The following is a 21,213-nucleotide window of genomic DNA, read 5'->3' as shown; positions in this document are numbered from 1 at the left end:
AACCTGACCCTGGGGCTAGCTTGGCTTTTCCTGCAGTAGGGTTTCAAACCTATCACAGGAGATGTTGTCCCCAGGAACTGTCCCCAGGACCAAATGCTTCGGCTGCCCATTGGATATGCATGAGGCTGGAAGAGATCTTTCTTCGCCGCATGAAGACCTTAGAAAAAATCAGCTTTTATAAGGTTCAGCTATACTGGTAGCTGAAACAGATTATCTAATTGGTATTTGGATTAGAAAATACCAAAAATACCAACAAGGTGTTTTTTTCACTGTGTTAGCCAAATGCACACCCCCAACGATAGCCCATCAAAGGTTTACTCTTGTGCAAATACCTCTGGTTCCATAAACTTTGCACTTAAGAACAAACAGTGAATTTACTTTTACAATGAACTGCAATTTTTTTAAAAAAGTAATAGATTTTGAAGAGCTTTACAAAATTATTCATTAATTCAGAGTAACCAGGAAACTGTGGCGTTTCACGTCTTCCTTTTAGTAACAAATATCAAACACCCCAGGAATGCAACTGCAAGTCAAATCAGTTGAATAATTGCGAAACTCTACTAGTTACATAAGCTGAAACTTCTATTTAATAAATCTACAATCCCAAAGAGAAATAAAATGTAGCCAAAATCATAGGCACACTGAGGGCAGGTAAAGGGAAAAGAAGAAAAATGGTGCATGCTAAATTTCAGTCTCTCTCTCTTTTTAAAGTGCCAATGAAGGGGAAATATCAGAGCATTCAACTGTGCAACTTGCTTCATGACAAAACTGCAAACACAATGCTCTAACTTGCACCATAATCTTTCCATTTCCTAAATTTAAACATGAATGAATGCATTGTTTTAGATACAAACAAGGCTTTATCTGGATTAGTACAGTGAGTGTATTTTTTTATCCTGTGGAACTTTTGGCAGGAATGAATAAAATAAGATCTCAGTCTCATGTTCACACACACAAGATCAGGCTGCAGTATGATGTTGACCCGTACTACGACCTATCCTGATGGCAATCCAATATTATGGATTGCCATTAGGATAGGTCTTTTTCTTCTTTTGGTATAAATACAGGACGTCCTCGTCCATTGGGTTTTTAAGGACGGTATGTATTTATACTAAATAGTGACAGATTTTATTTTCCTGGGCTCCAAGATCACTGCAGATGGGGACTGCAGCAAAGAAATTAAAAGATGCTTGCTCCTGGGGAAGAAAGCTATGGCAAATGTAGACAGCATCCTAAAAAGCAGAGACATCATGCTGACAACAAAAGTGCGTCTAGTCAAGGCTACGGTCTTCCCAGTTGCAATGTATGGCTGTGAAAGTTGGACCATAAGGAAGGCCGAGCGTCAAAGAATTGAGGCTTTTGAACTCTGGTGCTGGAGAAGACTCTTGCGAGTCCCTTGGACTGCAAGGCGAACAAACCGGTCAGTCCTAGAGGAGATCAACCCTGACTGCTCCTTAGAAGGCCAGATCCTGAAGATGAAACTCAAATGCTTTGGCCACCTCATGAGAAGGAAGGACTCCCTGGAGAAGAGCCAAATGCTGGGAGCAATTGAGGGCAAAAGAAGAAGGGGACAATAGAGAATGAGGTGGCTGGATGGAGTCACTGAAGCAGTCGGTGCAAACTTAAATGGACTCCGGGAAATGGTAGAGGACAGGAAGGCCTGGAGGATCATTGTCCATGGGGTCGCGATGGGTCAGACACGACTTCGCACCTAACAACAACAACAGACTGTCCTACTTTGTTCTTGTAGGACGCGGACTAAGGGCAATTCTTGTACCACAGTAGAAAAAGATTTTGTGGCAGGGTAGGAGTTTTCATGAGTCACCGCTGAAGCTCGTACCCTTTAAGGTGCTACTGGACTCTGGCTCTTTTCTACTGCTAAAGGTAGACTAACATGGCTTCCCATTTTGATATACCTTGTACCACAAACTCACTGGGGTAACGTTCAGCGAGTCACCCTAACACTTTCCTGCAATAAGCTCTACTGAAGAAAGTGTGTGAGGAATCCAAAGTGAGAAACATCTTACCCATGCAATAAAAAAGGATGAGATATATAAGAACACAGTTCATCACCACTGAAGAAATTTTTAAAACATCGAAAGACTAATGGTCGTATCAATGTAGATCACTAGCAGGTGACACAATATGAAAAAATACAGTTAACGCTAATGACCATATGATCACAATGACACTGGAAAAAGACACTCACAACTCACTGAACAAAATGAACTATACCAGCTGTACCATTTTCAATCACTGACAGCATAAAAAATTAAATAGTGTTCACAATAATGGACCCCCTCAAAAACTCCATTTTGAAAAACTCTTCCTCAGAATATGCCTACCCCTGTGGCAAATGAACTCTGGTCTGATCACTGCAGACGCATGAAGAGCAAGCATCCTATTTTGAAGCAGCGAGATCTCTTGACTTTAAACAGTATATGAACTGGTTTTAGATCTCACTTGAGCTGAAAGCTTCTATGACTCCAGCAGATGATGTGAGTTTCTATGTTCTGGGAAAGTTTTTCAAAATCGAGTTAGCTAGCATCCTGTAGGTGATAATTTTGCTAGCATTATTGTCACATTTGTGAACTGTTTTTGAGTGCAGTGATTGAAATGGTAATGTCAGTGATTGAAAATAGTATAACTTTTTCAATTTGTGATCTCTAGCACTCCCATAGCTCCTTCTTCACTGTTCTGTACATCACTGTTCTGTACATCCAACCTTTTTATCACCGGGGACCGGTCAATGCTTGACAATTTTATTGAGGCCCGGGGGGGGGGGGGTAAGTCTTTTGCCGAGGGATGTCGCCGCCGCCTGAGCCCCTGCTCCACTTGCTTTCCTGCCGGCGCCCCTGACTTCCCGCCACCCGCTGGGGGGCGCTGACAGCAGCAGCTGTGAGAAGCCGCGGTCCGGTACCGACTGATCCACGGACCGGTCCCGGTCCCCGGACCGGGGGTTGGGGGCTACTGCTGTACATAACAGGTACTGTACTTGGAAATTCAGCTCTCTAGTCTCAATGTCATGTTTATTTAATTCATTCATTTATATCCTGTCTTCTCCCCCAAGGGAGATCACACTGTTCTCCTCTCCTCTAGTTTATCCTCACAAGAACCCTGTGAGCTTCCAAGGCACAATGAGGGGGATCCAAACCTTCATTTCCCAGAGACAAGTCCAATGACCACTCATATGCATACAAACAACAACCATGATTCTGGCACTGATCAGAACTTATAACCATAACATAGAATGTTCCAAAAAAAGTCTGAAGAAGATTGCACAGTGAAAAGGGGCGGGGAGCGAAAGCACGGCACTGTTTGAAATGGCCAAATCAATGCAGAGTTTACATGTCTTTTTGTTAGATTATGTTTTATGTCACTCTCCAAGGGATGAAAACATATTCATGCAAATTCAAGTAGATGCTGTAAGACAAATAAAAAATGTCAAGTGATAAGTTATTTGAAAACCAAAATGACAGCTTGTATTGGAAGAGGTCCTGGGTAACAGATTTGGAAGGGCAGATAAGATGCTACCCTTGGGTAAATAAAGGAAGCCTAATGCATTTTCACAGCAATTAGCTTTTGACCTTGTCTCAGGCAGTCATATGATACATGCATCAAACTGCAACCAAGGGAAAAATATCCCTCATTAAGAGTTTGGTCAAAAGATATGAGCTGGCCGACCTATGAGTACATCTTCCCAGAATCTTTTAAAGCTTCAGCTCTATGGGGCCCTGATTCAGTTTGCTGCTGCAGGGGAAGGAGGAGTTTCTCTGCTGAATAAGTCCATCTGCCTAAACCCTCTCTCTTCCCTCCTGTGCTGTTATTAGACTTGGAACAAAAAAAGTCAGGCAAAACCACACAGGGGTCAAAAGATTTCCTCTATGCCCTACAGAAGATAATTTAAATCCACTCTGACCTGAAAGTTAACTTTAAAAGATGAATACTGTCTCCCAATATTTTCCATTATGCTTCATTTAATAACTTCTAATTTCTAATTTTTGTTGGCCTAATAGTGATATACTATTTTTATGTTATTATGATTGCAATGTGTATCCCTATGTTTTATGTAAACCGCCCTGAGCCTTATGGGAGGGTGGTTTAGAAATATAATCAATCAATATGACCTTGATTGGTGGCCGTTTAATGTAACTGCAGGCTCAGTGGAGTCTAAAGTGTCAGAACTGGAGTATTTGTCGAGTATGTCATTGAGAGATACAACTGGATCCTCTCGTCCTCCAGTTCTTTCAGACATTCATGGTACATATTCTTTTTTTCATCAGAGAACTCTAACAGCGAATCACAGAAACAGTGTCCTATGGATTCCGAAACCTCTATATTAAAGTGGGGGTCATTGTTGCCCAGCTTAGAGTCACAGAAAGTACCTTCCAAGGTAAAGCTATTGCTGATGCCCATCTTCCACATCACTACTTGGCCTGTCCCTTCTTTGCCTTTCTGTATATTGAAACTGCAATCTGGGAATGAACATTTCTGGATAGTTTTTGCTCACAAGAGGGAAAAATGTGCTGATGTGGCTTGTCCCTCCTTCTTGCTGCTCCCTTTTTTCACAGCTATGCATGAAGAGGTTCTCTCTCCTACTATGACCATGACGGTCACAAAACGGGAGAACATTATGCTCTCCCATTACTCTTTTGATCGTGGACTGGGGAAAGATCCCAAACAGGGGAAAGATTTCTTGAGATCGAATCTGTAGATTTGATTCAAATCCCTACTTGTGAAAGAGCAGTGATGATGGGCCACAATGACGCCATCGGTAGTTGACACGGGCACAGCTCTGAAAACAAAGGTGTCCTGGAGCCACTGGGCAGTGTCCGAATTCCCTAGAATATAATCCAGAAGGTCTTTCAACATTCAGGAGCTGTTTGTTTCTCCTGAGTGCCCTCTGCACAGTTATCTTGCGTTATTCCTCCTGGAAATCTTGCACAGCGTTGGTGATGGTTAAAACAGACACACTTTTTCTAGCTAGGGACAAGAGGCGGATCTTGCAGAACTGAGACTGCTTTAGGCCACTGGCAATAGCCGACAAGTAGTCTTGCTCGTTGCTGTAAGTAAAAGGACAGGAGTGGGCAAAGTAGCTGGGGACCCTGTCACAAGGGAAGCTTCCTCCGATTCCTGAGAGCTAATGCTAGTCTACCAGGTACCTCTGTGCAGCTCTTATAAATAACCATACATCAAGACAACAATTGGTATAGACTGTCAACTCTCCCTGGTCAAAGTTAAGTCCTGGATCTCAGACAGATCTGCCATCTCACAATTGCTTTTCATGCTTTAAACACAGCACAAAATACAGTGTGTAGTGTTAAAAGGCCTCTGGCATACCTGGATTAATTACCACCTGTTCCCTTTAACAGTCACCAATGAGAATGGGAAAGAACACCTAAGCAGCATTTCATAGATAACTGTACCCTTCTCATGCAACCATATTACATGTATCACATCATAGTCCCCTGTGATGCTTCTCTGAGACTTGTAATACAATACACTGTAGACTGACTACTGAATTTGCAATATTACAGTCTACCACTGGTCCACTGAAAAAAAATCTTCCAGCATCACTTTTGTATTTTGTTTTTCAAGACTGGCAATTATTCAGAACAAAGCATGGGTGAAAATCTGACCATGTACAGTCCAATATGAAGCTGACAAGTTGCCCAAAGTATTTCACTTGTAGTGAAATGGGAAATTGTTATCATGCTTCAGCTAAGCTGTCATCTCTAAGGAGGGCAGCAGCATTAGAAACAGTGTATAAAAACTAAGCATCCATTCATATATTTTAAAATTCATCATCAGAAGTAGTAAGCTTGCAGCTCTTTAGTGTCCTTAAGAAACCAAAGCTGCCAAACCCACTTGGGAATATTTATCTATGCTAATTTTCCATTTCCAGTTTCACTTTCCAAGTCACCCACCCTTTGGGAGAACATCATTCAGTACTGAACAGTTCCATGGCCATCTTGAAAAACCAACCAAACTTAATTCTCAACTCAAACTTTGACCCGTTGCTTCAGATCAACATGGCTGCCCACGTGAATGCAATTCCCAGGCCAGAATAACCAGACTACCTTCCTGATCCAGAACCACGAGCCCCAAGAATACTATAGCAGAAGTGATGATTTTGCCACTCTGGGAGTGTTTCTGCTGCTTCTCAGGTGATGTAATGGAAAAGACAAGTTCATTTTTATAATAGCAGAATGAAATGAAAAAAGGAATGGCAACATGTAAATTTCCCTTGAGAAGATGAAATGGAGCAAAGCTTTTCAGGTAACATTTATGAAATCAAATGCATAAAATAATTGTATGAGCATTTGATTAAAGTCATGCTGGAAAAGTATGATTATATCTGGAAATGAGTCTTCAGATACAAATGCAAACACTCCTCTAATGAGGTTCCTTCCATTATACATATCACAGACTCTGTTAATGCATCAAAGTTCCATGCTTGCAAAAATTCCTCAGAGACATGCTGAGGGGGCGGGGGAATGGGGGGGGGACTAGCTGGTGCAATCTGGAGCAGTTAAACTACAGGAGGACTTTTAAAAAACCCTCCTGCTCTCTGCGTTTTTCCTAGGCAAAAAGGGATCTGGTCATAATCCTACTGAGTCCCACAGTAGACTACTGTAATGCACTATACAGGAGGCCGGCTGCCTTCAAAAATGGTTTTGAAATGGCAACTGCTCCAAAATGTAGTAAGGATGAACTGCTAGGAATATTACTCCCATTTCACTTTGACCATAGCAGGTGCCGGTTAGCTTATGGGCCTCTTTTTAAAGTCCTGGTCAAGTTCCAAATAGTCTGAGCTACAGTATCTTACATACATCTGATGCTCTATAATTGCAATAATAATAAACTACTACTATCTTTCATATAAGAGCCTCTTGTGGCGCAGAGTGGTAAGGCAGCAGACATGCTGTCTGAAACTGTCTGCCCATGAGGCTGGGAGTTCAATCCCAGCAGCCAGCTCAAGGTTGACTCAGCCTTCCATCCTTCCGAGGTCGGTAAAACGAGTACCCAGCTTGCTGGGGGGTAAACGGTAATGACTGGGGAAGGAACTGGCAAGCCACCCCGTATTGAGTCTGCCATGAAAACGCTGGAGGGCGTCACCCCAAGGGTCAGACATGACTCGGTGCTTGCACAGGGGATACCTTTACCTTTACCTTTCATACAGACCAGGGGTGGCCAAACTATGGCTCTTCAGATGTCCATGGACTATAATTACCATGAGCCCTTGCCAGCATGGCCATTGTAACTTTAGTCCATGTGTTTGTTTTTCACTGGATTTTTATGTTTTTTAAGTTGTTGCTGCCCCATCTATCTTTTTAAAGGAAAGGGTGGTATATAAGCATTTAAATAAATATTTCCAATTAAATTCAGCAATGTCTGACCTTATGGGCAAGATGTTTATGATACATCAGTCCTGTTTAGCATAGTTTCCACTTCTTTCCTGCAATTTTCTTTTTGTTTCTTTGCTTTATGGCCTAGTTATTTATTTCCTATTCTCTTTGGGAGCTGACTGCAGCATTCATTAATCAATTATTCATTGCCATTCTTGTTGGAATGGGGGATTAAGTACTTTGGCAAAACCTCAGCTGTGTTTTCTTCCCCTTCTAATTACCTCACCAGCATTTTGACTGAGCACCTACTGGCATTCTAGATTTAAAAATCAATGCAAATCACATCCAAAAAAGAATGAATGACTACAAACACTTAAATCAGGTTGTCAGTTCTAGGGGCCTTTCCACACCCGTTAAATATAGTGAAATGCTTACCCTGGGTAGTCGTTATATTCTGGCCACTCTGCATGACATTGCCAACATCCAGCGTCCAGGCAGCAACTGGCTGGCTACATCCTCCATTTTAAAATGCTAGTTGGGGAATTGCATAAAGTTGATTCCCCAAACTAAAAGCACTTTCCCCCAGTGGGCAACCAGTACACTGCGCGCTAAAGAAATGTATGGAGGCGAGGAAGTGCTATCTCCGCCTCCAATGTCCTGCCCTCACACCTGCCTCCCTCTCCCTTCTCCCAGGGATGGGATTTTTTTTTAAGCGAATGGCTGGAGCAACGAATAGGCATACAAATCTATGCATTAGATGCATAGGCGTTTCAACAGAGAACCGTTGATTTTAAAAATTGGTGGGCATTGCTGATTCTGTGAAGATTCATGGGGTTGGCAGGTTACAGTGTATGAGCGATGGGGTTGTGATTGTCCTGCATAGTGCAGAGGGTTGAACTAGATGACCCAGGAGGTCCCTTCCAACTCGATGATTCTATGATTGCAGGACCTTTTAAAAAAGGAGAAAGGGGATTGGGCTGCCTGGCTTGATTGACCGGTGGAATAGAGTTACATATAAACAACGTTGCTCTCTTCTGCCATTTCCAGCAGTGCTTGCGGAGTGTAAGGAGCATGTTAAGGCAGCAGACTACAGCAAGATGGCAAGAACGTGATGAATGGCCGGAGGCACAATAATATTTAGCACTACGTCATTAAGCTGGTGTAACACTATTTTTTTCAATGTGCAGAAGTGCCCTAGATGTTCCCCACAATGTGTCAGCATCCTTACACAACCTGGGAAGCACAGTTTTACAATCATGCATTAATAAGACATCTTGCTCCAATAAAATTATTTAATTTTTTTGTCACTTTGTAAGTTGTGTTACAAATAACTCTTCAGAATGAGACCAGAAAAGCCAGAGACAGAATCAAAATCCCTTGCTGAGTATACCAATTTTCCCTCTGGGTGATCAACATCCAAACTTGGAAGTGTCTAGTGCATATAACTTTCAGTTTGAAAACACTGTGGTCTTTAAATACTCATCAGAAAGAAAAAGAGTACAGAATAATGGTGTCTTATGTTTTGACAGGAATATGTCTTACTACTTTTTCACATGCAGATGTTCACAGAACTTCAGCCTAAGGCTGAGACAAGATGACAGCTCTCCCAGTGATCACAGAGCTAAGCTGAAAGTGGGGGGAAGGTACCCTGATCTGATGTTCAGTGCCACAAGCACCATTCTGGTTTAGGTTGCCACCTGCGCTGATTATTATTTTTAGGCCCCAGCATGATAATCTTCCTGCAATTTGCAGGCATCAGGCATACTGACTGAGATGGCCAGCCCCTGCAAGAATCTTCTATCCAGAAATGAAGATATACAGGTCAGAAAGATAGCATGCATTTTCAGATACGACTTGTTAAGTAAGAAAACTAGAAAGCTTTGGAGGGAGAAAAGGTTGTTGTACTGCTTCATTACAACAGCGCTATATAATTTTAAAAATTTGATGCTAGTTATGTAGCTTTGAAGTTTCATAAATTAGTATGTTATTCAGTGTTCCATTCCCGAAACATCTGGAGCCTGTACTTGTAAATTAGCAATCAAAATTATTTCCAGACCAGTACTTGCTATTCTTTCCTCATTTATCCATTATGTTTATGAATCATTGTCCAATTTCAGCTCCCCAAATATAAATGACAGACTAAATAAAAATGCAAGCATGCCAAGGTGGGATTGAAAAAGCATTTATTATGCCAAGGATTACTTTAGCTTAGATTTGGAATTCACTCCTACTGTTCTATAAGAATGGCAGAGATAGAAATGCTTAGTGTTTATCTTGTACTTATTTAACTGAACCTGGGCATGCCTAAAGAGGTACTGGTCATTAGGGACTCTCTCTCTTGTTTGTGCCACTCATTCTGGATATTTCATAGCTTACCTCATAGTTCTACATACCAGGAGAAAGAATGGAAGAAGTTATATTAGATGAAAACAATGTTGCACTTACCTGTAACTGTTGTTCATCTAGATGTGTCTCTGCAGGCACACAGGCCAGCTGCTGGAAGATTTATAACTGTCTAGCAACAGAGCGGGAGGGGCCCTTTCCAATCAGTGCAGTTCAGGCTGTTTTCCCAGTTAATGGTCATGTGCTTTGAGGAGGAGCTCTTCTCCCTCCCTCAGTTCTTCTTACCTTTGCTATGAGCCAACAAGTATAGAGTCAAGGAATTCACAGTGGGGTAGAAGGGAGGGATGTGTACCTGTACAGAAACAACTAGATGAACAGCAGTTACAGGTAAATGCAACAGTGTTTTCATCATCACTGTTCTGTGCAGTATCACATGGGAGACTAGCAAGCTAATTTATCAGGTGGTGGGATGAGTGGTTTACTAGAAGATTGAATGTAGAACGGCTGTCCCCATTGGTAGTAGTAATGTCCACTAAATAAAAGTATCTGCAAATGACCACTTTAAAGGTAAAGGTAAAGGTATCCCTTGTGCAAGCACTGGGTCATGTCTGACCCTTGGGGTGACGCCCTCTAGCGTTTTCTTGGCAGACTCAATACAGGGTGGTTTGCCAGTGCCTTCCCCAGTCGTTACCGTTTACCCCCCAGCAAGCTGGGTACTCATTTTACCGACCTCGGAAGGATGGAAGGCTGAGTCAACCTTGAGCCAGCTGCTGGGATCGAACTCCCAGCCTCATGGTCAGAGCTTCAGACAACATGTCGGCTTCCTTACCACCCTGCGCCACAAGAGGCTCTTTTAGTACATTTAGACCCTCTTTATTAAATCTAAGGCTGAGTCAACCTTGAGCCGGCTGCTGGGATTGAACTCCCAGCCTCATGGGCAGAGCTTCAGACAACATGTCGGCTTCCTTACCACCCTGCGCCACAAGAGGCTCTTTTAGTACATTTAGACCCTCTTTATTAAATCTAAGGCTGAGTCAACCTTGAGCCGGCTGCTGGGATTGAACTCCCAGCCTCATGGGCAGAGCTTTCAGACTGCATTTCTGCTGCCTTACCACTCTGCGCCACAAGAGGCTCATTGACCACTTTGCTGCCCTGCAAATGTCAGCCAACAGAATGCCTCATTGAAAGCCAGCAGATTCTGCTTGAGCCCTTGTGGAATGGGTCTGCATCTGTAAAACACTGCACCGGAGTAATCTCATAGGCTCTCTTGATAGTAGAGATTATCTACTTGTCTGAGCAGATGCAGCTTTTCCCTTAGAAGGGCCAGCAAAGCAGAAATAGGGCATAAGCCACCATCTTTTTTATTAACCAGGTAGAACCTTAAATAATAACCGAACACAGGATCATTGCGTTTTAAACCTTGAACAGCTCCCTTTTCTAATAAGGCATCCAACTCTGAAAACTACTCAGGAAAAGCATTATCAGTGGCCTGATCAATTGTTGTTCAGTGGTACCTGGGTAAACTCAAGGCAGTAGCCTCTTTGGTCAAGACCCAGGAGTTTGAGGTAATTTTAAGTCATTCTAGCAAAAAATTGGACAAATCATGCCAAAACAATGGCTGGCAATCAATGATGGTCAGAAAGCAGGCCTGGGGGTCCTTGGAAGAGTGCTGAGCAGACCCAGCAGACCCTGTGTCTCGAGGCAGAACTATACCAAGCATATTGGGGAAACTGGGAGGAAATCTTTGCTGAGGATACTGGTACCCCTGTTTTTGATATTGGTGTTGAAAACTCTGGTAAGAGGGTTGAAATCTGGAGTGGTATTTGAGCCTGTAGGAAGAGGCTTGGGTCTGGGTTATTCCAAACAACTGGGCCATCTGATGATTTTTCTTAATCTGGGAGGAACTAACAGAACCCCCAGAGACCACTTCCTGCTCCCAGGCACTGCGGAAGGCAGTAGGTGGGGCTGGCTGGGACTACACAGACCAACACAATTTGAGGATATAAGCTCTGAAGAGCCAAAGCTTCCTTCATAGATGGGAAAGACAAAGAAAGCTTTGGATCTTGAAAGGTTATACCCACGACATTTTGTTGGGTTCTAAGGTGCTACTAAACTCAGTATTGATAAAAGAAATTCAATTTATTCTTGCTGAGGAATCCATGGAAGCATTAAAGTGTCCTAGTTGTCTTTAGGTTTGTGCAAACAATGGGCTACTCTGGTGAATATGTATTATATCACATATTCTCCTGCAATTTGCAGGACCGATAAAAGTTCGAAGTACAAAAATTAACTCCGCAAACATAAAAAACGTTAACAACTAATAAAAAGTAGATACTTGAAATAGTCTCTGAGTGTTCTGAAATTACAGTTCTGCCATGCACTTTTGTTTTGGTGGTTGTTTTACTACTCTTATATATTACAGCCTAGTACACGTCTCTCATTAAAAAAAATTTGTACACCACAGTAAAGAGGAAATGGTGAGGAGGACAAATATTTGGCTACAAACAAACTTGGTGATTTTAAAAAGCTATCTAAATCTGTTCCTTAAAAGCAAAGCTCAGCTGGTTAATCATTACATAAAGTAATACATGGTCAGTGCAATGAGTACAAAGCTCACAGAGCATGGCTGTTATGAGAAAGGAAGGAAGGAAGGAAGGAAGGAAGGAAGGAAGGAAGGAAGGAAGGAAGGAAGTAAGGAAGGAAGTAAGGAAGGAAGGAAGTTCAATGAACTCTAGTGATCATCATTCAAGATTCCTAGTCTTATTTAAGCCACTGGCTACCATCACTAACTTTATTAATAAAATCTGGAGCCTATTCTCTGAACAGTGGCATTACTATAAAAGACAGTGCACCAACAGTGTCCAGAAATCAATAAAATCATTAGACAAGCAAAATTTTTGCTTGTCACAGTTTTTGCCCTGTTCATGGTTGTGTCCAGTCTGCCATTGTGAACTTCCATGAACTTTTAAAGCAGTTTGTGGACAGAGCAAGAAGAACAAGAGTTGGTTCTTATATCCTGCTTTTCACTGCCCGAAGGGGTCTCAAAGCAACTTACAATTGCCTTCCTTTCTTCTCCCCACAACAGACACTCTGTGAGGTAGATGAGGCTGAGAGAGCTGTGACAGGACTGCTTGGTCAGAACAGAACTATCAGGGTTGTGACAAGCCAAAGGTCACCCAGTTGGCTGCATGTGGAAGGGAATCAAACTCAGCTCACCAGATTAGAAACCCCACTCCTAACCACTATATACAAAGTGGGGATTAAGGAGACCCCGGGTCCCTTTAAGCCCTTGCTTTCTGTTCCCTACAGAAATCACAAAACAGCTGAGCAATGGGGAACCAGTTGCTTCTCACTACTTAGCTGTTTCTCAGGCTTTCTTTAAATCCTGTTAAAGAAGGAGAACAGTCCCTTTCAATGGAGTTTGCATGGCCACAAACTAGTTCCGTTCACAAACGAACCTCGTGGTTCAATTCAGTTTGTGGTTCAGTCATTACGGCAGTTTTCCAGTTCATGCCACATGGGATGAATGTCTGTGCTTTTATCGCAGGGATATACCTCTGTAGTGTCTGCAGATTCATTTACAAGATCATCCACATTAAGAATTAACAAACTGAAAGGACTACTACAGCCTGCAAATCATAATCTCGACTATGCACTCTGAAAGAGAGGAAGACACCATCCCTTTTACTTTCTGTTTATAGCTACCTGATTGTATCTATAAAGTGTGGTTGCGTCTTAACTTGATAATGATCTTATATTTAAATGATGAACAAATCTTCACACCTAATGTCACCAAAAGATTGCTCTTGTCATCTTACCTTTGCTAAACAGGTCCAAGCTGTGTATTGTCCAGATGATGTGCTGCTTTTAAGCTTTAATGTGTGTAAAGTTAGAAGGAATCCCAGAAGGCCACTGTGGAGATAATCCCATTCAATTCTCATTTTCAGCTCACACACCTCAAAAATAATTATATCGCTTTAAGTAAAGAACAATGAATGAACGCTGAAATTTATCTGATAGAACAAAAGGCTGCATACTGCTAGGGGACATTGGGTTTGGATGTAGAAAACCCAAATTCAAAGCATCACACAGCCATATACTTACTTCAGGTTCATGGACAAGTCACTATTGTTTATACCAGCAGAGCTACTATGAGGAGAAGGTGAAATTGCCCAGTGTCTTTGGATAAAAGATGGATAACAAGAGTATAGTGTTTTGGGGGAACTAAATTACGGCAAATATTCAGGAAAACTTTTCTCCCAACAGCAAGTCGTTGAACCATGCGGCATTAATATATAGACAGTGAAATAGGAAATCAACTGAGATGTTTTGAAAGAACCCCACTTCTAACTCCAGTAAGACTCCATATTTTAAAGCACATAGGTTGACATTGGTACTTTTTGTTTGGGTACTCTTTAGGACTGCTAACCATCCAGCAATTACAATATTTCTTAGCTTGAGTGGTTAGTGATTAGGAATGGAACTGCATGGTTAGAATTACACTCATCACAAGTAAGGCAGATCCATATTTCCACTTATACTTAACACTTGCTGATGTAATGGTCAAATCGGGGAGTAAACAATAATTAATCCATATCCACACAGAAGCCTACATTCATACAATGAATCAGATATGTATCCATGTGTAATAAGGTCACTAAACTGATTTTAGATCTTTTCATCTTTCAAGGATAGCTGAGCTGTTCTCAAATACAGTTGGTCCCCACAACACAACCATTTGGTTGATTTGGAAGTTCAGTCGCTTCCAGAGTAATCCTAAAAAGAGTTGTCAATTGAAATCAAAGGATTTAAAAGGGTATATAACTCTGGTTAGGACGGCATTTTTATTCCTTAAAATTCAAAACCAAGCTTTTGCACAAACAACATGATTGGCTCCAAGCCACTGCTGTTCAAACCAGTGGGATAGTTATTAGACCTTATTTCTGTATTTATCCAAAGTGCAAAGTTGTCCAAATGATGATGTATCCAAGGAAATAACCCACTCTTGCAAAAATACTATAATATTATGGACATGATTTCTATTAAATATAAACAACATACTTTATTAGCACCAATTCAGTTTGGTTAGTCTTTCCTTCATTTATACATCCGCTTTTCTCCCCATTTATTTATTTTATAGTATGCATATAGTATTGCCAGGAGATCCTAGGTTTGTCTACAACCAGGCAAAAAATGTTTGCCATTGGCTGCCTCCGTGGCATTACCCTAGTTTTCCTTGGAGGTCTCCCATCCAAATACTTTCCAGGGTCAATCCTGCTTAGCTTTCAAGATCTGATGAGATCGGACAGGCCTGGGCTATCCAAAGTGGATACAAGGCAGCTTATATCAGCCTCCTCCATTTTATCCTTACAACAAACCTGTGGGGTAGATGAGGCTGAAAGCGTTACTGGCCAAACAATAACATTTATTACTATTTTATGCCATGAAAGACATAAGATACCTATATCATTGTCACAATTTTTTACAGCTGAGTCGTTAAAAAAATAAACAGGACTTTTATGGTTCCTGAAAGACTAATATTTATTCCAGCAGAACAGGAACAGGTTCATGGAACAAGTTCACTTTTTGAGATACAATGAGGATCCCCCAAAGAAGTTCAGATTTTAGGTGGCAACTTTTAAATGGCCTTTAAAGCTGCTTATTAAGTCATGCTATTGCACCATCTAAACAAACACAGTCTTGAGCCAAGAAGGGCATTTTCTAACACTTTAACTGATGATACAAACTGAATCTGGGATCTCTGGCATGCAAAACATGCTCTCTGTTATTGATTACAACCCATTCCATGACAGCTCTTATTAATCAGAAAAACATAATCAGTCAGATAAGGTAAGCTCACCTGGCACAGCAACTGCTGTGAAAGCTATAGAAATACAGGAATGGAAAATCCAAGGCACTGAAGAGATCACCTGAGAAATAAGATTGTTCAATGGAAAAAAAGCACTAATAAAAATCCCACAGTTAACCATCCATTTGGAAAATCCAATTAACTGGTTGCTGCTAATTTTAACAAGTTTTTAATAGCATCTGGACTCTTTAATTTGCCAATTTTCCTTCCCTTTTCCATACTAACCAGCTTTACAGTTCAAAGTGTGGCTACATAAAAGGGAAGTATGCTTTAGCGAATGCATTTGTCCTTGAACAAGGTGTAAGTGCTGTATTTATGGCTGTAAGGAATTAATTCATTCCCACACTGTAAATTAATTATCTTTATCCCAGACTATGCTGGTGAGAAATCTTTACAGGCTGTTTCTCAGACCAGGGTAGCCATTCCAGCTTTTCAGAGGGGAAAAAGAGGTTTCAGGAGGAATAAAAAGATTCATGACATGGTTTAAAGTTCTCCTCTTGGGCATATGCTACAGAATTCATTATGATAACTTTTGATACAGGTGTTCCTCAATAACAATCACATGTATTCAGGACCATGGTTCTTTTGTCCTCTCTTTTGCGCAAGACATTTTAAGATGTTCAGGAGAGTAGCATTTTGCTTCAAGGTGGACCAAGGAGCTCAGCCCCCACCCCAGCCACTCCTTTGGCCACCATAATTAATATTTCATTAGCCACATCCACCACCATAGCCTTGGCTACGGTGTGAAGAAGCGCCCTTTGTATCCTCTTAACAACTCAGTGGGGTGGATGGAACAGCTTCCCCATTCATTGCAATGCAAGGAAACAATCTGAACAAAAGATGGCTAATACAGGATAGCTAACTCCACTGAATTGAACAGGGAAAGCTCAACAGGCACGCTGAAACAAACAATAAACTACAGATCAGAGAAGATACATATAGTAGATTATACTCCTAAACAACATGCAAGAAGAAAGAAAGGTATCTTCTAAAAGTAGAAAAGAATTGATTTTTACCTGTTGGGTGAGACGCAAACGCCAACACCACGACACTGGGGACAAAAGAGCACATTAAAGTTACTCTACCTTAATTCCTCAAGATAGACACCACTGAGGTTTATTACGCAATCTACTCAATTGAAGTTGTAGTAAAATATGAGTTCAGCTCCATCAGACCTAAAGACCAATGAGAAGTTTATGTTCATGTAATTTAATTCCTAGTTTTATTTTAGTCATCACATTTAGGATATAGTAGTCATCCACTTAGTGAATATGTGATGGATGATTCTTATGCATCATATAACCCTGATATTACTGCTTGGTCAGCTTTCTCAGTGCTGTGGTGAGCCCAAGGTCACCCAGCTGACTGCTTGTGGAGGAAGGAGCAAGGAATCAAACTCAGCTGGCCAGATTAGAAGTTATTGCTCCCAAATACAACACTAAGCATTAATACATGCAAAAAGGGCTAAATTCTCAGCATTGTATTAATATAAACAGATTGTCATTCATTAGTTTGAATAGCTAATGTGACTGTGACTGACACAATACAATTATTTCAATTTAGGTCCCTTGAATTACAAACAGGTAACTCATTATTTTGCATTTTATTTTGCATTTTAAAGAGAAATCAAATTTACCCCCAGGAAAAATTATATGCATTCTGTAGAAATGACACAGGTAGGAACAGTGCATATTTTGTTGGTAATGGAAATGGACGTTCTTGATCGCACAATAACTTGGCATTCTGATTTCTGAAATTCAGCAAACACTGTGCATGCATTCTCTTTACAGCCATAAGAGACAGAAATTTACTTTAGAATGTACGTATTTCCTCAGGTCCAGATCAAAGAATATGAAAAATACTTGTTCCCCTATACATAGCAGGGAGCAAGTGCATACCTGCCCTGCTGGAATGTTCACAAACATGGCGGGCATGCTGTCTGGAGGGATAGGCAGGGATGCCCCCTCTCCCCATATCCTTCCAGGGAACAGGAAGTAGTTATGGTGTAATCATGGCTTCCTGAAGCCTGATAGTATACTTACGTTAGAATACAATTGTCACATATAAGCAGAATGATAAAAATAAATATTATATATCAAACTTTCTTATCCCATTTATCAGTCTGACTACATTTGTGCTTTTGTGCTCTGGCCCGGATCATGTCCAAGATTTGGTTTTGACCTTTAAGGCCATCCGGGGCTTGGATCCAGCTTATCTGAGGGATAGCTTGTCCGTTTACGCCTCCTGCAGGGCACTTTGCTCTATGGGTACTAATCTGTTAGTAGTCCCTGGCCCCAGAGAGATATGCTTGGCCTCGACCCAGGCCAGGGCCTTTTTGGTTCTGGCCCCGACCTGGTGGAATGAGCACCCAGGAGAACCGAGGGCCCTGATGGAGCTGGCAAATTTCTGCAAGGCCTATAAAACGGAGCTCTTCCACCAGTTCTTTGGTTGAGGCTGGGTTAGCAAGATCAATGGACCCCCCCTCAAATCCTGCTATAATATCTAGCACACCCTTGTTAGCTGACTGCAGGAGGTAGGAGGGATCTTGCCATCTCAATATATTTTAGATTTGTGTTGTTTTTAGGATGGGGTTTTATGAGGATTTTATATGTAACCCACCTTGAGTCCAAGGAGGAAGGCAGGCTAGAAATTTAATAAACAAACAAACAAACAAAACACCCAAGGAAAAGATATAAGCATTACCTGGATGCATAGTTTATATATTGTTGTTCAGAGTCACTAAAAAGAAAGAAAATTAGTCACTTACAGTGCAGCCTCAAGACAGCTTTTCTGAAAGTAAGCCCCAAAGAATGGACCTGAGTAGGATTCTGAGTCGACCTGCTTGGCATTGCTCTTTTAAGAGAGGAAAATCTAATAGCAGTGCTTTCTAGAAAGGACTATTTCCAAGAAGTGTTGTGGTGACACTTTTGATCAACTGCTGTTTTTCATTTTGAATTGGATGCTTCCATTTTCCCTTCTTCCCAGAATGCCAAAAGTCTACCCCAGAGCATGAAAAGTATGCTGATCTCCACCTGCCACAAGGACTACCTGGAATCAGTGAGGGGGAGAAACCAGAGTAGAAGGCAGGAAGAAAAATGGAGAACAGGAGCCAGAGAGAAAAGCAAATTCCTCCTTGTTGCAGGTGCTCTACTTGTAATGTCTCTTTGACTGTTTTTCATACTGACCTCTGTCTGCACTCACACAGGGATAATGCTCAACTAACACAAAGCAAGCATTTTACATTGCCCTTACGTGAAATCTGTCTGAATATAAAGAATCCCATCATTCATTTCTTAGCTGGCTAATTTAAAAAATCCCTAGGCCTATTCCACTGCTGCCTCATTCTGTGATAAGGAAGAATTCACCAACTCTTAAGCTGTCCTTAATATGATGATGGCTGAAATGAGACTGCAGGGTCATCATACTCTCCAAACTAATACATTCTCAGGGAACAACATTTTGAGGCCCATTTTTGGTTTGGGTCACTATTCAAAACATTATTCCAACTCCTTAGTCATGACAAATTACTGCTGGCACTAATAAAGCATAAATAACGTTGTTCTGTATTTCTGACAAAATTTCTATCCCTTTAGCTTAAAAAGGCAGGAGAGGAGCTAAGGAAGGAGAAAGTCTGAACTATACATAGTGGCAACAACAACATTATGTGTGGAAAAACATTTTAATTTGATTATGGTTCTTAACTAGGGATGTACAAAGAAAAAAAATTTCCCTTGGGTTGATTTGGCCCAAATTCAGTATGTGCTGAATCCTCCCAATACCAGTGCAGACAGTGAAATACCACTCAAGACTGTGATTCTGACCTGCATCCCTGTTGAGCTGGTATTTGCCAGTGTGGCACTCTGTACTGCTGCTGGGCACTAGCAGGTTGGCTCTGAGTTTTGCTTCTAGGCACAGAACATTGCACTGGTTCTGCTGTAGAAATGTCCCCTCTCCTTCAATTTCTACTGCAGACATTCTCTGATGTGAACTTGGTCCTGTTGGGTTGGCACGGCCACAGTGGCACTAGTTATGCTGGGAAGTGCCACAGTGGCACTAGTTCTTGCTCTTTTCCTCCTATAGATACAACAGAGGATAGACACACCCTTTTTGGGTGCCCACAGAACTTGACCTGCTGGTCCAATCTTTTTGAAACTTGGCTGTTCTTTTGAGGAGAGGCTTCAGCAGCTACACTACAAATCTGGATGCCTCTACCTCAAACTCCCCACACTCCAGGCCACTGAACAGACTTAAGCTAGACTTTCCATTGAGTTTAATAGCCTCATAGGGTATAGGAATTCCAAATCTTGCAGAATAAAAATTTAGATTTAGAATTCAGCACCAAATCAATCAGGAGAACCCAGTTCAACTTAAAATACCCCACCCCTCAAGACCCAAAACCCAAATCAGCTAATTGTACACCCCTACTCTTAACACAACTGTGGCTCAATGCCTTTGCATTTATATACTTCGCAGTCTTCTTTAGTTATATGATTGGGTACTTCTTGTCCGATATACCCTTGTTTTGGAATAGCACTCTTTTATATAAAAGTCATCTAAAATGCAGGAGCAAAAAAAAGAGAGAGAGAGATCACCTTAGGGAACTAGGTCTTCGCACTTTGTGATATACTTTGTAACCCCCTGTGAATTAAATGACAGAAAACACATCATTCATCATTCTGACCAATTAGTCACATCATGGTAAAACTAATGAATAGTCCAATGGATATCAGTTTGAACGTTTTACTTTCTCTTGCGAAAGTTAAAAACATTCTGCAGTACATATAAAAATGTATTTTGTAATCAGGGTACAAAACGGCATTTTGTATTCATCGCTCAAAATCTCCTTTTCCTGTTCTCCGTCTTCACTTGCTCTTAACTCTTGTCAATCATTTTACAGCTTTGACCGGACTGTATTTTCCCCCCTTTCATTTTCATAGAGTATTTCTATTCAAAGTTGGATCTATTCATATACCTACACAGAAAACGCATAACAAAGCTTCTTTTCTAAGTAAAAGCAATACAAATAAACTCTGCTTATATAATTTGTTGGCTGCTGTACTATGGGAAAAAGAACTGGCAACCTCAACCCAAATCCTACCAAAAGGAAAGGGGGAGGGGACAGTAGGCACATATCCCTAGAAGCTACATTTCCTCAGATTTGATTTATTAGAAACTTACCAGCACAGAGCAAATGGATGGCAGCCCAGAAATAGCCATCTGCATCAAACTGAAAAGAAAAACACCAATATACACAAAGAGAAGTGGTTCCCTCTTAAATTCCCTGTGCTGGATTGAAGATATAGTTGTTGTGGTAGTTAAGGGGGGAAAAAGGGGGGGGGGAGGAGGAATCCATTTTTAAAGGTCCATGCGCTTATATAAATTCTAATTTAATTTATATAATTTTGATAGTGTGTCTGTTTCTGGTGTGTCTGTGGTTCTGGACTGGCTTCCAGCTCATGCTTATCTAGAAATAAGTCCCACTGGTTTCAATAAGCTTGGCCATCAAATTGCAGCCCACTTATGTCTGCTCTGTAGGGTTTCCCAAGCAAAAGATATTGAGAGGTGATTTGCCTCCTGCCTCTGTGTAGCAACCCTGCTTCCTTGGCGATCTCCCATCCAAGGACTAACCAAGCTGGCCCTGCTTAGCTTCCA

At 41.3% G+C, this 21,213-nt stretch overlaps 1 protein-coding gene across 3 annotated transcripts in view; it reads right to left on the bottom strand.

Moving 5' to 3' along the window:
• Positions 1-21,213, bottom strand: part of SLC35D4 (solute carrier family 35 member D4) — a 42,234-nt gene that overhangs the window by 7,211 nt on the left and 13,810 nt on the right. For all 3 annotated transcript variants that reach the window (XM_077352606.1, XM_077352605.1, XM_077352603.1), the window contains 6 exons: positions 20,740-20,788; positions 20,154-20,199; positions 18,265-18,300; positions 16,578-16,612; positions 15,553-15,622; positions 13,511-13,604 (listed from right to left, as the gene is read on the bottom strand). In XM_077352606.1, the coding sequence (XP_077208721.1) occupies positions 13,511-13,604; positions 15,553-15,622; positions 16,578-16,612; positions 18,265-18,300; positions 20,154-20,199; positions 20,740-20,788 (330 nt within the window). The remainder of the gene's footprint in view (positions 1-13,510; positions 13,605-15,552; positions 15,623-16,577; positions 16,613-18,264; positions 18,301-20,153; positions 20,200-20,739; positions 20,789-21,213) is intronic.

The sequence above is a fragment of the Paroedura picta genome, chromosome 9, assembly GCF_049243985.1.
Source record: "Paroedura picta isolate Pp20150507F chromosome 9, Ppicta_v3.0, whole genome shotgun sequence".
In the NCBI taxonomy this organism is placed as follows: domain Eukaryota; kingdom Metazoa; phylum Chordata; class Lepidosauria; order Squamata; family Gekkonidae; genus Paroedura; species Paroedura picta.
This window is presented reverse-complemented; position numbering and strand designations above follow the sequence as displayed.